Source organism: Mustela lutreola, chromosome 9, assembly GCF_030435805.1.
Source record: "Mustela lutreola isolate mMusLut2 chromosome 9, mMusLut2.pri, whole genome shotgun sequence".
Taxonomy (NCBI): Eukaryota; Metazoa; Chordata; class Mammalia; order Carnivora; family Mustelidae; genus Mustela; species Mustela lutreola.
The window spans coordinates 71,252,876-71,269,212 of NC_081298.1; the positions used below are offsets into that span (position 1 = coordinate 71,252,876).

At 48.9% G+C, this 16,337-nt stretch overlaps 1 protein-coding gene across 13 annotated transcripts in view; it reads left to right on the plus strand.

Moving 5' to 3' along the window:
* The window catches only part of INPP4A (inositol polyphosphate-4-phosphatase type I A), a 130,251-nt gene that overhangs the window by 77,345 nt on the left and 36,569 nt on the right, over positions 1-16,337 (plus strand). For 8 of the 13 annotated variants that reach the window (XM_059134692.1, XM_059134696.1, XM_059134686.1 and 5 more), the window contains exons 5-14: positions 2,356-2,474; positions 4,701-4,817; positions 5,103-5,182; positions 6,716-6,827; positions 7,642-7,732; positions 8,234-8,381; positions 10,915-11,045; positions 12,490-12,594; positions 13,124-13,232; positions 15,512-15,529. In XM_059134692.1, the coding sequence (XP_058990675.1) occupies positions 2,356-2,474; positions 4,701-4,817; positions 5,103-5,182; positions 6,716-6,827; positions 7,642-7,732; positions 8,234-8,381; positions 10,915-11,045; positions 12,490-12,594; positions 13,124-13,232; positions 15,512-15,529 (1,030 nt within the window). Of the gene's footprint in view, positions 1-2,355; positions 2,475-2,688; positions 2,712-4,700; positions 4,818-5,102; positions 5,183-6,715; positions 6,828-7,641; positions 7,733-8,233; positions 8,382-10,914; positions 11,046-12,489; positions 12,595-13,123; positions 13,233-15,511; positions 15,530-16,337 lie in introns of those variants that run through there. The other 5 variants (XM_059134693.1, XM_059134697.1, XM_059134698.1 and 2 more) reach the window with 2 other exon arrangements.

The window sequence follows — 16,337 nt, forward strand, 5'->3', positions numbered from 1 at the left end:
GAAGCTGTGGCCCTTGGGCTAGGAATGAACACTGAGTGAGACTTAGCTGAGCTGGCTACAGGTTGGGGATAGAGAGCGGTTACCTACAGGAGGGTGTGTTCTGAAGGTGGCACTTGGCCCTTAATCTGATACCAGTCTTCCTGACTTTGGCTACCTGTTATGCCTCAGTCTCTCTGCTGTTGCTTGTTCTTGAAAGACCCAAATGTTCCAGCTAGGTGTGGGTGTTAAGAACCCACACGTGATGAAGAGGCGAGCTGAGAAAAACCAGGCCCTCAGTCAAACATGTAGCTCAGAGGGCAAGCAAGTGAAATGGGCAAGTCCCTGACTCCTGCTGAGGCAGACTGAACAAAGGGAATAGAAGAGAACCTTAAAAATGAACAAAGCATTGAAGCTTCTAGAAGAAAACAAAGCATCACTCCCAACCTCAGGGTAGGCAAAGACTTCTCGGACAGAGTGCAGGCAAGTACTAGCTCTCCACTTTCATTTGCTCTCAGGGCCCTAACAGGTTGCCACAGATTGAACACCTTGAAACAACACAAACTTACTATCTTACAGATTGCTTAGGTCAAAAATCCAGTGGGCTGAGTGAGGTTTCTGCTTGGAGTCTTACAACACCAAAACCAAACTATCAGCAAGCTGCATTCTTTTCTGGGAGTGCCAGGGAAAAATTTGTTTCTTTGCTCTTCATATTGCTGGCAGAATTCAGTGTTTCTGTATGTGTGTACATGTGGTTTTAGGAGTGAGGTCCCCATGTCTTTGCTAGCAGCCAGGTGAGGCTGGTTTTCATTTTTGAAGCTGCTCACATTCCTTGGTTTGTGGCCCTCTTCCTCCATCTCCAAAGCCAGCAGGCGGAATGCCTTTCCTGGTTTGTATCTCTCCTGCCTTTTTTCCCCAGAGTCACATCTTTCTGACTCACCCTTCTACCTTCCTCTGCTGCTTTTAAGAGCTTGTGTGACTAGGTTAAGCCCACACCAGTAATGCAGAAAAATCTCCCCAGGTCGAGGTTCCATGACTTTAATCACATCCATAGGGCTTGTAACAGGATATAGTCACAAGTTCCAGGGATTAGGATGTGGGTACTTTTTTTGGATGGAGGAAGAGTTTTCCTGTCTATCACCCTCAAAGACTAAAAGTCTAACAAACAAACCTAAAAATCCATAAGAAAATAAATTGATAAACCACAGACTGGGGAAAAATATCCATAACACATATACCTGAGAAAGAACAGGTCCAGAATAAAATACTCATAAATTAATAATAAAAAAGTCAACCATTCAGTTTAAAAATGAGCAAAAAAACTCCAGCAGACTTTTGGCAAAAGAAGCTATAAAAAGGAACAAGTACATAGCGAAAAAATGCGTTGCACGATTACTCGTCATGAAAGTGCAAATTCAGACACATCCTTCAGAAAACTATAAAATAAAGACTAATCCTACCAGATGTTCATAGTGATGCAGAACACCGTGAACTCCTATCCATTGCTGATGGGATTGTAAAATGGTACAACTGCTTTAGCAAAACTGTTGTGTCTTGCAAAGTTAAACGTACCATGTACTATAACCTAGAAATGTCACTGTTAGGTAGCTATCCTATACAAAAGAAACAAAAGCCCTTGTCCACCAAAAGACATAAACAGGAATATTTTTAGCACACTTATTTACAGTGGTTCACCACCAGAAACAACCCAACGTCCAGTAACAGAATTGGTAAATTTTGATACATTCATACAATGGAATCTAGCTCATCAGTTTTTGGAAAAAATGAGAGTGATTATCAGTACATACAACAATGTAGATGAATCTCACCTTCAGGAACAGAAGTCAGAAATTGGTTGCAGAGGCTGGGGAATTGACTGGGAAGTATGAGGGGGAATTTTCTAGTCTGATGTTTTGGAGAAGTTCTCCGTCTTGTTTTGGTGATGGTTGTATAGGAGCATATGATTGTCAAAATTAATTGAATTGAAAACCTAAGCTCTTAGTATTTTATTATATCCAATAAACAGTGAAAATTCATAAAGGCACAGGAGGAGATAATACAAATGGATAGAGAACTAAAATTATTTTTCAGAAGCAAAAATCAGTTTCTATATTTTAGGTCACTGGTGAGCATTTAAAAAAAATTGAGAATGATGAGGGCCTTGCTGTCATGGGGGTGGGGGTTGAGGGGGAAGGGGAGCATGAGAAGAGCTTGTTTCCAGTGTAAAAGATCACCTCCATGTGACAACTGACAGTGTAGCAGTCCTATCCCTTTAGTGTCACTGATTTTTTTTTTTCTTTCTCTGGGTGTGTTTGGAACCGAGAACTAACTAGAGCCTGATTTTAAATGATTCATTTCTTTCCTGTCTTGGTTCCGTAGCTTGCAGTGAGTTGCACACTCCATCGCTAGATCGAAAACCAAATAGTTTTGTAGCTGTGAGTGTCACCACCCCTCCTCAGGCATTCTGGACAAAACATGCACAGACGGAGATCATTGAGGTGGGTGCTGCCGGCTCCGACCGCGACAGGCTGGCGCAGTGTCTGCATGCTCCATGGGAGGGCTGTGGGTGACCTGAGTGCCTGGAGCTGCCCCTCTGCGGGTTCTCCGTGCATTGATGTTTCTCTTCACATTCATCTGGGTAGCGTTTATATTTGCCATGTCCTTTACAGTTACTGATGAGCTATTGGCTGGTTGTCTTTGAACAATGATCCTATAAGGTTATTGCCTTTTAAGAGGTAAGGAGCTCATCCTTCCTTGTCATTTTCATTTGGCTGCTGCTTTTGGAGAATTGTGTTCATTAATCGCAGTTTGGAGAGTGTTAACTATTAACCGTCCTTCTTACTGGACATACCCCTATTTTTATTGGCTTTCTTTGTACATCCTTTTGCATTGTGTGTTTTATATTTATGTTTTACATTGAATTATGTGCATTCACCTCAGAAATTTTACCAACTCTTTTTAGATAATTGAGCACGGTATGTAAGTTATAAAACTATAGGATCTGTGTGTGATCCTGCAGGATTTTGTCTGTGATGTGTCTGTATGAATTAATCCCTCCCTCTCAGTCTCAAACAAACTTAAACTGCATTTCCTCCCCTTCCCCCTTTTACATTTTGGAACATAGACCACCCTTTTTCATTCTCTTGGGAACTTATTTCCAAGTTCAAATCAACAGTTTTGTTTTCTAAGCATGCCCTGCCTGTGCGTGGAGCACAGTGCTGGGCCCATGGGTGATACAGATACCTCAGAGGCCAGGTCCCTGCCTCGGGGAGCATCCCCTCCTGTTGGTGGGGAGGCAGAGTAGGGTGGCCCATCTCTACAAGGCCCTGTGGGAAGGGGTGGAGTAGCTAGAGGAGGGTGGCACCTGGGGTGTGGGGGCCTGTCTAGCTCTGCGATTTGGAGAGGCTGCCTCGGTGGCGCTTAGTGAAATCCTGACTTCAGAGATCTGGGTGGGAGGGGGCCCAGGACTCTGCAGTTGTCACAAGCTCCCAGGTGACGCCTGTGCAGCCAGTCTGGGGCCCACATGTTGAAAAGCACACCAGAATTCTGTGGGTAGTCATGCAAAACATGTAATAGGAAAGCATCTCGTGGGTTTGGAGAATAACCTTCTCCTGTTGTGTGTGTGCAGAAGGCCCAAGTGAAGGAGCAGGGGAGAGAAGTGTTGAGCATCAGGCCAGGAGTTTGTAATGGGCCAGAGCAGACTTTTCAGAGGGGAGTTGCTGGACTAGATGTGTTTCATAGAGGTCCTAAGTTGTCAGTCATCTGGGGGAGGGTGTAGGACCTTACTGGCGTTGGGAATGAGTGGAGAGTAGGAATGCATGTGACAGGCCCTGGGGGTGGGTTTGTGGGAGCAGTTCACTGTCCCTAGGTGGTAGAGAATGATGGAGAAAGTGGTACCAAAGCAACATTTGTTGCCTCCTTGGGAAGAGAGCCAGAGATGGCCTTAACCAAGGGCAGATGAAGGGTGAGGTTGGGAGGGTCATGGTCCCAGCAGGCTGTGCAGGAGTGGCCGTCAAGCAGCCTTTGAGAACCTGGATCTGGAGCTGCAGAGGGAGCACAGCTGGAGGCATGGGACTCACAGCAGGCACAGACAGGAGCTATTAAGCATTTGGCTCAGATAGTTAACCACTGCCTGAGAAAGAGATTATGTTACGGGGCTCTGGGGGCAGGGCTAAGCTTCCAAGAAGTGGCCACCTAGGAGCTAGGAACTCACAGCTCATCTTTTGAAAGGGATAGCCTTAAAAAGGTCCATTCTTAATTATTCCAACTATGGGATTCTGGAAATAAGAAACGACTTAGCCATTCATTCCTTCTCTCATCTGCCTTTGTACATCCTAAAGGAACAACTCAAATTAGGAGATGAAACACACCACTCATCTAAAGTGGTAATACCAAGAATACACGCGAATATCAGGGTGGTTTCACTCTTAGAAGATCCCTTCTAGTGAGCAAAAAGCCCTTAGAGTGAGCCCTTGGACGCAGCTGTGCTGTGGGCCTGCCTGTGGCGGGTGCTTCTGGAGAAGCCTGTCACACTACTTTGTCCTTTCTCTAAGCAGCATTTGGTCATGTTTGTAGGTTTCCATGTAGGCCCTCATCAGTGTGTGTGTTGATCCAAGTTGGTAAGAAAGTTAGTGTCCCGCTCTGAAGATGTTGGTGTGTTTCCAAAGCAGTTACTTGGAAAAACCCAACTCTGTATTCTGATTTTATTCTCTTTCCTCTTCTAGGGAACCAACAATCCAATATTTCTAAGCAGTATTGCCTTCTTTCAAGACTCTCTTATCAATCAGATGACCCAAATCAAACTCTCCGTGTATGATGTCAAAGATCGATCTCAGGGAACAGTTAAGTAACATGTTGTGGTTTATGGGATTTAGTTCCCTGTTTTTAAGTTCTATAATCATCTGAGTGAGAGGTGAACACAGATTAACTTCACTGCTTTGCTCACAGAGTAACTGATGTCCAAATGTATTCATCTTTAGGAGTTTCTTCCTGAGCATCCCTGTTGGGCTCCTGAGATAGGGTCAGGTGTGTTGTGGGAACCAGCCTGCTGGACTCCTCTGGGTCCTGGTATCTGGACCAGAAGCAAACCAAGCATACTAATGCCTTCTCTACCCGCTCTTCCTCAGATGTATTTACTGGGCTCTGGAACATTCATTGTCAAAGATCTGCTCCAGGACAGACATCATAGGTTGCATTTAACACTAAGGTAGGTATTTAATTTTATTCCCTTGAAAGGATCTGGAATCAGGAGGTCTAGGGATAAATGGACCATTTATTGCATGCAGACAGGGCCCAGCCCCCTCCCAAAGGCTGGTGTCAGTGACCTAGTGGTTGCTTACTGAAGTGAGATTAAAACAGCCCACCAGAGGACCTGTTAGGCAATGGGCATGTGCAGTATGTATAGGAAATATGAGCCCTGTTGTACACAGACCTAAAGGAAAACCTAGGTACATATCTGATAATACTCAATATTTTTGTGTATCATCTTTTCCCTCCCCAGTAGGATATGATCTCCCAGGCAGCAGGGTTTTTGTCTGCTTTCCTTCATTGCCATATCCTAGAACAGAGCCTAGTGCTCAGTAAATATTTATGGAAGGAAGGAAGGGGAATCCCTGCTGTGTCCCTGAAAGGAAGATGAAAGAGGTCAAGATGTCAGCCCTTCCCAAGTTCAGTTCATGGACAGTTGTCAACAAAACCTCAATATGGTGTTCTTTTTTTCAAAATAATGTAAAAAGTTGGGAAGATAGTCCAGAATAGCAAAAGAAATTTGACAAGGATTAATCACCTGCTGGACAGTGTGCCATTCTAAAGCTACAGTGAGGGCAGTGTTGCAGGCATCAAGCAGAGCAAGAGTCCTGGTTCTGCCCTCGGTGTGCATAGGGAACCTGCCTCAGCAGGAAGGACAAGTCTTATAGAAAATGCAAGAGCTCGTGTGGAGCAAAGGGCTGCTAGAGAAAAATGATCAGGTACGTCATGTGCCGGAACTAATTGTAGTTGGATCAGAGCTAAATAGAAGAAATGGATACCTTCCTTTTGCAAAGCGGCTACATTGGACTCTTGAGCAGAGTGCATGGGGAAGCACTTCTCTAGGCATGAGGACAGGGAGAAAAAGTCACAAAGGAGGTTGTCAGTATATGTGACCATATAAAAATTTAGAACTTGGCTCAGACACCTTCAGTAAAAAGCCCGAGGTATTTTTACCTCAGGATACCCCAGGGTATCCCTGGGGCCTCCCTCGATGAATCAGATGGGCTCAGACAGCTGGCAGCTACCCTGAGGGGCCTCACAGGTGAAGCTGAGCGGGCTCGAGTGGCCTTACCTGTATCATATCAGGATTCAGAGTCTTTGGGAAACCCTCCACTTATTTGGGGTCCAGACCTAGGTTTGGTCTAATCAAAGGGGTTTGGTGCCAGAAGAAAGTCTCCAGTCCTGGTTCCAAGATGTGTCCTCACCAGTCTCTGGGGCAGAGGTCAGCCCAGGAGCCAGTGGCTGCCTCCCGAGCAAGCACGGCTTTTCCCCGCCAGCTGTACCACAGGCACATCCATACTTCTCTGTGGAACCGCAGCCCTCCTCTCTGCTCTCATGGTTTCCTTGTCCGCCCCCTGGCCCTGGAGCCTGTATGTGTGGTGAAAGCTGGCTGACTGACCCCTGGGAGACCCAGGGTGGCTGAACTTTGCACTTAAGCAGAAAACAAAGCACAGGTATATAGCCTCTTATTAAAGCACTTTGCTTGAGACAGATCTGCAGAGAGTGACCGCGTGGGTAACATCACTGTGATCGGCTGGCAGATGGAGGAGAAGTCGGACCAGCGGCCCCCTGTGACCCGGTCTGTGGACACCGTCAATGGGCGGGTGAGCACACCGCCTTGTTCCTCTGTGTTGGAAGGAGTCAGAGGATGTGTCCAGGTGGACTTTGCCTCTGTGCTCTGGGAAGGGAAAGACAGGCCCCCTAGGCAGAATGTGCCCCCACCCAGGCACTTCTCAAAGCAGTGAGAAGGGGTTCCCGTCAGGGACTGTGACATGCAAGGCTGTGCTGGGTGGGAGCGCAGCTGGAGGAGCTGCAGTCAGGCGGGGGCAGAGGGTGTGGAATGAGGCCTGGATTACCTTACCTGTTAGACCTTCCCTCTCTGGCACACATGTGCCACATGGCTGCCTTCTGCACGCCTCCCATCCGCACACCCCTGCAGCCTCTCAATTACCTCTCCCCTCTCCACCTCCTCGCCTCCCTCTCTGTTACCCTGCCTCCCATGCCCTGTTGCCCACACAGCCCCGCATGCTCTCAGACTACAGTTTTAATATACAGAACACTGGTAAGTGGCCACTGCCGTAACATACAGAGCTAGCTCATTTTACCCAAAATAAGCCTAAGAGGTCAGCTGCACAAATGTTCCTGAGCATCATCTTAGCCTGCCTCTCGTTCTGTACATCACACCCTTGCAATACCGGGTGAAGTGACCGAGTCACTGGAAAATCACATGTGCGTGGCCTGAGTGCAGGGTGCTGGCAGGTGGGTTACCTAGGGGCTGGGGCAGTGTACTCCTGCAGAGTGAATGGTGGTTACTAATTTTAAGAGTTCTCCAGTGATGCACGTGGGCCCCATTTCTGCAGAGTGTTCTGGAGTTGTTTGAGTCTCACTGTCTCTCTGCTTTTCTGCCCACGTCATTAGATGGTTCTCCCGGTTGATGAGAGCTTGACAGAGGCACTGGGAATCCGATCCAAGTATGCTTCGTTGCGAAAAGACACTTTACTGAAATCGGGTAAACAGCTCCCTCCGTTGGCACTCTTGCCACTCTTGTGAGCGTCCACTCGGGCCACACTCACCCTTTCCTCCCTGCCCGGTTGGATTGTCGTGGCCAGGCGCCCCGGTTGTCACCTTGTCACCTCCCTGCCACGTTTGTAAGTGCCATGCTTTCTGCCGGCATGTGGAGTTAGCAATCCTCCAGGGAAGGAGTGGGGGAGGTGGTCCCCTCCTTCATTCCACTCTTCCTCCTTCCTCGTGTTACCTCGTTTGGTGACTGACCCTCCATGCCCCCACCTCTGCACTCCAGAGTCAGGTCCGCATCTTGGGACCAGAAGATGGTGTGTCGCGGGGGAGGAGCAGCTGGGCTCAGTCACTTGGGTGGGCTTCAGCTGAAGTGTTCGCATTCTCTGGAGAGGAACAGTGAGAAGCAGGGTTGAGGGCCCAGGGAGGAGGGCCTGCATGGCAGCTGTGTCGCTAGCTTACGCGTGACCTGTCTCCTCCCCATCACCCACCCCAGTGTTTGGCGGTGCCATCTGCCGCATGTACCGGTTCCCCACCACGGACGGCAACCACCTGCGGATCCTGGAGCAGATGGCAGAGAGCGTGCTGTCCTTGCACGTGCCCCGGCAGTTTGTGAAGCTCCTACTGGAAGAAGATGCGGCCAGGTGAGGCCCTGTGGAGAGGTCGCCCGCCTGCCCGTCAGTCCTGGGTCATCTGCCCCCTTCTTTCCAGGAAGCTCTTAGATGTGGCGAGTAGAGCACTGGCAGCAGAGAGGGGCTTCAGACCCAGCCGCCACCACCTGCTTGCTCTGTGGCCTTGGCTTGTCGAAGCCTGTGTTCGCGCATGTGTCTCTTGAGTTCCTGTGCAAGGCCACCACCAGACAGGGTGCGGGAAGCACCAGACATGGGTCCAGCACACGGTGCCTGCCCCCCTCCCTTCCCCTCTCCTTTCCCTTCTCAGTTGGCCTGTAGAAAGTTAGGAGTGGCCGGTTGTTCCTGGGTCCTGGCCGCCGGGTCAGCAGCTTCCTAGGGTAGGGCCACAGTGATAGGGGCTACAGAGAGCTATGTGTGACCCATTGGGGCCCTCCGGTCCTCCATATCTCTCAGCCAAGGGCATGTTCCATCGATCGCATGGTGGGGAGAAGCCAGAGACCTGGCTCAACCCCAGATCGCAGTGTGTGTCACCAGTCTTCCTCAGAGGTCATTTCTTCTCGCTGTCCTAAGACAGAGTTAATTATGCACACAATATAACAAGTGTGATAGGACACAGTTCAGTCAGGATCTCACTGTTCAGATAAGCTCTTTTAAAAAATTTTTTATCTTAGAAAAAACTCAACCTAAGAATAACAAGAATAATGCAACAAGCTGCATTGTCTGTGTATTTATCTATATACTATTTTATAGTTATTTTAACTTTAAAATTTTTCCTTTCAGCTTTTCCATATTTGTGCAAATTTTCCTAGCTACCATCTACATCTGCATACTGTTCATGTTGTAATTTTAATTACAGCATAAATTCCCATTATTTGGTATACTAGGTTACAACTTTGAAGAGTTTACCCATTTCTCAAGAACTTTGGCTTTGAGGGTTTTGTTGTGTTTCAACATCAGTTTCACACACGTGGCTGGTGGTGTGTGTGGTGTGGGAGGCTTCTTGATGAGTGAGACAGGCCATGGAAGATAGTCCCTCTGGAGAAGTGGGGCCACGCCCCGACCCCCAGCTGCATGAGCTGTGTGCAGAAATCAGAAGGGGTGGCGAGAAGGAGGGTGGTCCAGGCAGGCCTCTGTGAGATGGTAACATTAAACTGAGACCGGAGGCACGAGAAGGAGCAGAAAAGACGGGCAGAGACAGCAGAGAGGGTCTAGTGGCAGCCATGCAGCCGGGGCTCATGTGCTTGTGAGCAGACCCTGGGCCACAAGCAGCTGCCAGTGTAGGTCTCACTGCAGCCTCGCCTGCGTGCACACTGTTTTACTTGAATTTTGCCATTTTCATGATAAAATGGCACAACTTTTTTTTTTTTTTTTTTTTTTTTTTTAACCATGGGCCATCTAGTAGATTCCATTAAATTAGCTTCTCCCGCTCCCAAAGAAAAATATGCATAGTATAAAAAAACAGTGTCAAAAGGCTTTTAACAATGGCATAAATCTTGGGGCCCTCTAGTTTCTGATCGGCTTCTAAGAAATAACCACTTTTAACCATTTTAGTGTTTTTCACTGTATTTCTAAATAAACGTATAGTGTACACTCTTAATCGGTTTTGGGGATTAGATACTGATTCCCTGCAGTGAGGGTTTTAGATCTTTTGTACTTGCCCGTTCCCCAGCTTCCTAATATGGTTATCTTTTTTTTTTTGTTAAGTCCATCTTGTGTTTTCATTATTCTGATTATGTAGCTATTATTTGCTGCTGAGCTAAGACAGTTATGTTTCAGTTCTTCCACAGCTTTATTTTTCTGGAGGTGACAGATCCTTTTTTTTCTTCTCTTCTCCCTTTCCCTGCCTTCATGCTACTTCTGGGTTTAAATAGCCCATTACCCACATGGAGAAAGAAATCATAACCAAAGTTGCCAACCTCCTATGGCCCTTGTCCCTCTCCTCGAAGGACAGGGGGACAGCCCCTCTGAGACAGAGGGGGCTGGGTGAGCGCAGCAGAGCATGGTCATCCTGTGCCAGCCAGCTGTGGACCACCGCTCGGCAGCTGCTTTATGTTCTGCAGCAGTGTTCTTAGGGGTAGGGCAGAAAGGCCCAGGCCTCCCCAGAACACGGGGGGCAGTGAGAAGCTGTCTCATAACTGTCTCTGGGAGAGACAGAAGTGAGTGAGATGGCCCCGAGAAATGGCTTATGGGCTTCCACTCATCTCATCTTCCAGGAGGGTCCCACGTGGCCTGTGTGGGTCCGGGCAGGGAGCCACTCCCCTAGAGCCCCTCTCCTCCACTTAGTTTTCCCCAGACATTTGACAGAGTTTCTGTGATGGTGAGTAGTCTGCCAGTCATACAGCCATTCCTCCTAGAGTGGTGTGTCATGTGCCGCTGCTTGCTCTGTGGACCTGCAGTGTGGCTGTTGTCCAAGGCCTTCCCTGGCATTGACTGCACTTCCATGTCCACTCGTTCTCCTGCTTGGTTGGGATGCCGCTGCCTCTCCTAGGGAAGAGAGCCGGCTCTGTGGCCTGATAGTGTGTGTATGTGTGTGTCTGCCTTGCAGAGTGTGTGAGCTGGAGGAGTTGGGGGATCTGTCCCCTTGTTGGGAGAGCCTCCGGCGCCAGATTGTCACTCAGTACCAGACCATCATCCTCACATACCAGGAGAACCTGACTGACCTCCATCAGTACAAAGGTGGGTGCTAGGTCTTCGTTTTTCCAGCTAGGAAACAAGAACCTGGCTCAAGTACTCTCCCTGACAGATACTCTAGTGGGTTTTAAAAAATAGGTTCTCATGTAGGTGTGAATTCTTCCGAATGTGGGTTTCTCATAAGAAGACAAGTAGAATTGCATTGAAAATTCCTTCTATGGTGTCTTCTGCCAAAACAACTCATGTAGGATGGAATTTAGGAGAGATGAAATCATGGGCTGTTGGTTCATGTTATTTTTTCATCTTGGTCTAAAATGCCCAAGGGAAATGAACCTGTTCATGAACTTGGCTGAGAAGAAGCCACATGCAGTTACGAGGACAAGATGATGGTTCCATTGGGTTTAGTTTGAATCTGAAGGGCAGGCGTAAGTGTATTGGCAGCATGTAGCTGAAGATCCTTAGGGACCTACCCATGCTGGATACCTGTTATCTGGGAAAACAGGAAATCCACATGAGCCTGAGTTTTCCAGAGCAGAGCATCTCAGCTGTCAATATGCATCCTGGTCCCTGAAGATCTTGCTACAGTGCAGATCTAGCATCCTACATTTTCATCAGGCTCCCAGGGTGCCACTGCTGCTGATTTCTGGGCCCCCTGTACATATCAGGCCCTGGAGGGCAGTCTCCTAGCACAAAATGCAAAGCAGACAGTGGCTGTTCTGCATTTTGTATGCTGGTATGATTTACCTTTTATCACTAGAGTGAAAGTTTATTTTTTTCTTCTGATCGTCAGTTAATTTGCAGTCCCTTTCTTTTCTAGGCATGTAGTTCTTAATTAGTATTGGATTCTGATCGTAGAAACAAGATTGCAGATATCAGTTAAACATCATCCACTCTCCTTAACCCCCTGAGTAGAATCAAGGGAACACGTTTAGGTCTGTGTTTCAGAAGGCCAGGATCCATGCCATATAGCATTTGTTCATCCTGATAGATCTGAGGTGATGAGCAGACCTTTTCATCTCTTTGTGGACTTGAGACGTGTTGCTCTTACTGAACCAGTTTCTTCGCTCTTGCATGCTGGCGGTCTCCGGGGTTGGAACAGGCAGACCCTGGCATGGGCCCATTTGCTTTTTATAGCAGTGCTGACATAGTGTTGCACAAAATCAGTTTTTATGTCAGACTTCTCATTTGAGAGATGAGTCATGGGGGCGCTGGTAACCATAGCCTTCTGAAGCTGCTCCTACCTGGCCCTGCTCACCAGTTAAGCCCCTAAAACCAGTCTTCTGGCCAGTGGGCAGCCCACCCTCCAGTGTTTGACCCAGCCTACCATCTGGAGACAAAATGTACTCACAGGCACCTCAGAATTTCCTTGGCCACCACTAGCACGTACCTGCTTACATGAAGCCGCTTCCTCAGAATTTTCTGTCCTACTCGCCATTCCTGAATGCAGTGTACATGTCAACGGCCCTTGTTTTCTCGTATTGTTTCTTAGGTCCCTCGTTTAAAGCGAGCAGTTTGAAAGCAGATAAAAAGTTAGAATTTGTTCCCACAAACTTGCACATACAGAGGATGAGAGTTCAAGACGATGGGGGGTCAGGTAACAATTTTTCTGTTCCTCTTGCTAAATCACACTTGACTTCCTTTCTCCCCGTGTGCTTGGTCCCCAGGCTGCCCCACACGTGTGCAGCCTTCCCTGTGTGTTCTTCTGTCTGGCAGCTCAGATAAGAGACGTAGCACAGGACCTCTGTAAGGTCTCTGTTCCCTAGACTTTTCCCTCCCTTTGTCCCTTCCCCTTGTCCACCCTTCCTCTAGCTTCCCTTTGTGTTTCTGTGGCAGCAAGTCACCTGTCAGTTCTCCTTCCCAAGGAGGATGCAAACTAAGTGTTGCCAGTGATTGCCTTCGGCCCTTTATGGCCCTATCTGGAGATGTGTAGGAACCCTATACCCCCTGAGATAATGGTGCTGGGCTCCGGGGGTCCTCAGACAATCCAGGCTTTGGGACGGGGGAATAGGCTGCTTGGAAATGGGCTGGAGGGGCAGGGTCCCAGAGTTGCGTGCATATCCCTGTAGCTGGCTTGTCCACAGGCCTGAGCCCAGAGTAACGGAGGAGAGCTTTCTGTCATTCAGATCAGAACTATGATATCGTCACCATTGGAGCGCCAGCAGCACACTGCCAAGGTTTTAAGTCAGGAGGTCTCCGCAAAAAGCTGCACAAATTCGAAGAGACCAAGAAGCAGTAAGTACTTGGAGGGTGTCCGTGGACCTTGTACAGTTGTCTGGTGCTGCCTAGGTTAAAAAAAAAAAAAAAAAAAAAACGTGACAGCAAAAACATCCAGCCATCCAATGTGCTTTTGTGTGGCGGGAGGAGCTGCCTGTGGCCCCTGTGCTTTTGTGTGTGCGACTGAGCTGGGGAGTGAGGAAGGCACCTGATAAGTGGTCCTCACCCTGCAAGTGAGCAGTGGATCGAAATCCCCCGGGAGGTGGCCAGCCTGTGTGGACTCTCCACTGGCTCAGCTGTCCCTTAGAGCCCCTGATTTGTCATGCCACGTGTGTGGTCTGTGTTGAATGCCACAAAGTGTGAAGCCTACAGGAGATTGCTTCCTTTCCTGAAAGGATTGCAGGGGTAGGCATTTCGGTTTTAGGAAAGCTGGAGTGGGGTGGGTGTGGGAGGGGAGCTGCAGCCCAAACAGGGAATGGCCAGGTGGGCAGTTGGAGAAGGGCCTCGTGGAGCATGCAGGGAGGTGTGGTGGAGGCATGAGGCATGGTACTTGAGGAAAGGAGCTGAGCAGGAAGGCTGGCCTAGGTGGCAGCCTGCTCAGTGCAGGGCCACACGCTGATGTCCAGGAATGCAGGGGTGACAGAGGTAAGCCTGGCCCCAAGGGGCTCCCAGTCTTTCCTGGGAGCACACAAGTTCATAGCAGCATTTGGAGCAAGCTGTGCCATGCCTGGAGCAGGGGTGACGGAGAGAGAGCCATAAACCTCAGCTGTTGTGTTGGATATGTGGGAGGCATTGGTGATCTTCCAGAATGTCACCCGTCAAGATTTAAATAGATGAGGGAGGCAAGTGTGAGAAGTAGGGGCGACGAGAGTAGATGGTCCTGTGAGATCCGTGGACCATGGAGTAGAGGAAATAGCACGTAGGTGTCTGCCTGGGGAGAATGGTTATTGCTTGATTATGTGTTCAGGCTGATGGGGATGACGACAGTAAAGAACTGTTGGGAAGAGAACATTGATGGAGCTAGGTTGTGGAGATCCAAAGGCCAGACCAGGCAGGGAGTCCTAGAAGGTGGGGTGCAGAGAGATCCTGGAGGAGTGAGAAAACAAGCTGAAGATACTGTCGAACAGCCTCTGCAGAATGTAGAGTTGGAAGTGTGGGACTTAGCCATGGAGAATGGAACAGCTGGAGGAAAGTTGAAGCCAAGCCCCAGGAGGCTTCAAGGGAATCGGCAAGGCAGCCAGGTGGAGAGCTCTAGCACCTGCCAGGGAATCAGAGGCTCTGTGCTGTCATGGCCAGAAGTCAGGACGCAGCTTGAGAAAACTGCCCGAGGACCAGATCAAGGAGGGGGCGGAAGGTCAGGGACAGTGGCCGTTCACTGGACCAAGGGGATCAGGGATGCAGCTAGGAGCTTTTCTGCCCATGGGGCAAGGCTGGAGGGGTGAGCCTGCAGGTGGAAGAGGGTGTTCTATGAGACATTATGGCTCAGATGTGTGCACAGGGGTCCCAGAGCCAAGTGAGCCCTGGAGGCAGCAGGAGGAAGAACCTGAAGTGGCCAGCGGTTAGGAGGAGGAATTTCAGCTGGAAGATTGGGGCAGCATCCTAGGGAGGCCCCCAGACAGCCCACTTAGCTAGATAGATCCCACCAAGGGTGTCTTCCTCACCCAGACAAGCCAGACCCACCTGAGGAGTCACTGACTCTGCTGTTCCCTGGGGATTATGATGAAGAGGAAGCTTCCTATGCTCCCCATAGCCCCCTGCACAGCCAGCCAAGAAAGCACATGTCTATCACTCCATTGCGTTTGGCTGTGTGGGGGTGTGAGTGGGAGATTGGAGGATGCCATGGGGGCTGTGGAGGGGAAAGCCCATCAGGAGAGGGCACCACTGGCCATCACTGTCTCACAAAGGCCCAGATGTGGATACCTGACTGCTCCGTCTGTTGACTTCAGATCTCCTTACTTCCACAATGCCTCTGGAATGTTTTTCAGATGAATAATATAAGTCTTTGTTTAATTTCCTACTAATGTTATAAAGCCACCTGTAGAAATGATTTTCATTATTTGAATTGTACTTTAAATGCAGATGTAACTTGGCCCACAGGCAGCATGTCTCCCTGGGGCTTGCGTACAGACGCGGACGTTGCTCCGATGAATGAGCTCCTAAGTTTTATGGTTCCTGTAGTGGGTGCCTCAACACATAATTCCAAAGATTTTGACAAAAGATAACTTGGCTTTTTAATTTTTTGTTTTGCCTTTGGTGTTTGCTAACTGCTAATATTTCATTTTGGTTCTTTTCTTTAGCAGTTTTGAGGAGTGTTGGTGAGTTTTCTGTCTGTGGAGAGAGTGTCTGTTGGGGTCTTGCTCTCCTGTAGAGAAAGCCTGTGCTGTCCCCTCCTCTGTGAGGTGCTTCGGCCCTCGGTGCCACCGGCGGCCCCTGGTTATAGCCTCGTAGACAGAATTCTCTCTTCCAACTGCAACGTTCTTTGATAATGAATAGCCCACCTTCCAAATCTGGCAGCAGCTTGTTGCTGGGCGCACTCCCTGAGAGGACCCTGTTTTCTCCCAGGCTGGACAAGTTGCCAGGTGTTGGATTTCAAGTCCATCCAGTGGTGGCTCGGCAATCCCTTGCTGGCTTATTTTATAAGAATCTTAGGCCTTCAGTTTTCACCTTACCATCCTGTCTTATGGGAGTGAAGCCAGCTTCCATTTCTCATGAATATAATTTATGCAGATTTTTAAAACACTGTTCCTTGGGCCAGTTTTCCCCCTGAGGGCAAAGTAATAATTAATATAACCAAGGGACTTTTCCTACCAAAGAATTAGTTGGCAGCTAAAAAGCACTGTGTCTACAGCCTGGTGGCCCCCCAGCTTTCCCGGGCCCTCCCCAGTCGTGCCCAGTGTGCTTGCTCAGGCGACAGCCAGGATTCTGCAGGGGCATTTTGCTTGGTGATAGGCCCCAGAAGTACCTCCAGCCCTCTCGAACTGTGCCATCTCAGAGCTGGGGAGGCTTGGGGCCATGGCAGAGCCCTGCCTGAGATGGGTACAGCAGGATGTGCTGAGACCTCTTGGGCTTTCCCCATTTCTAGGACTAGGACTGAGCACACATGCTTGTATATTCGCCATCATC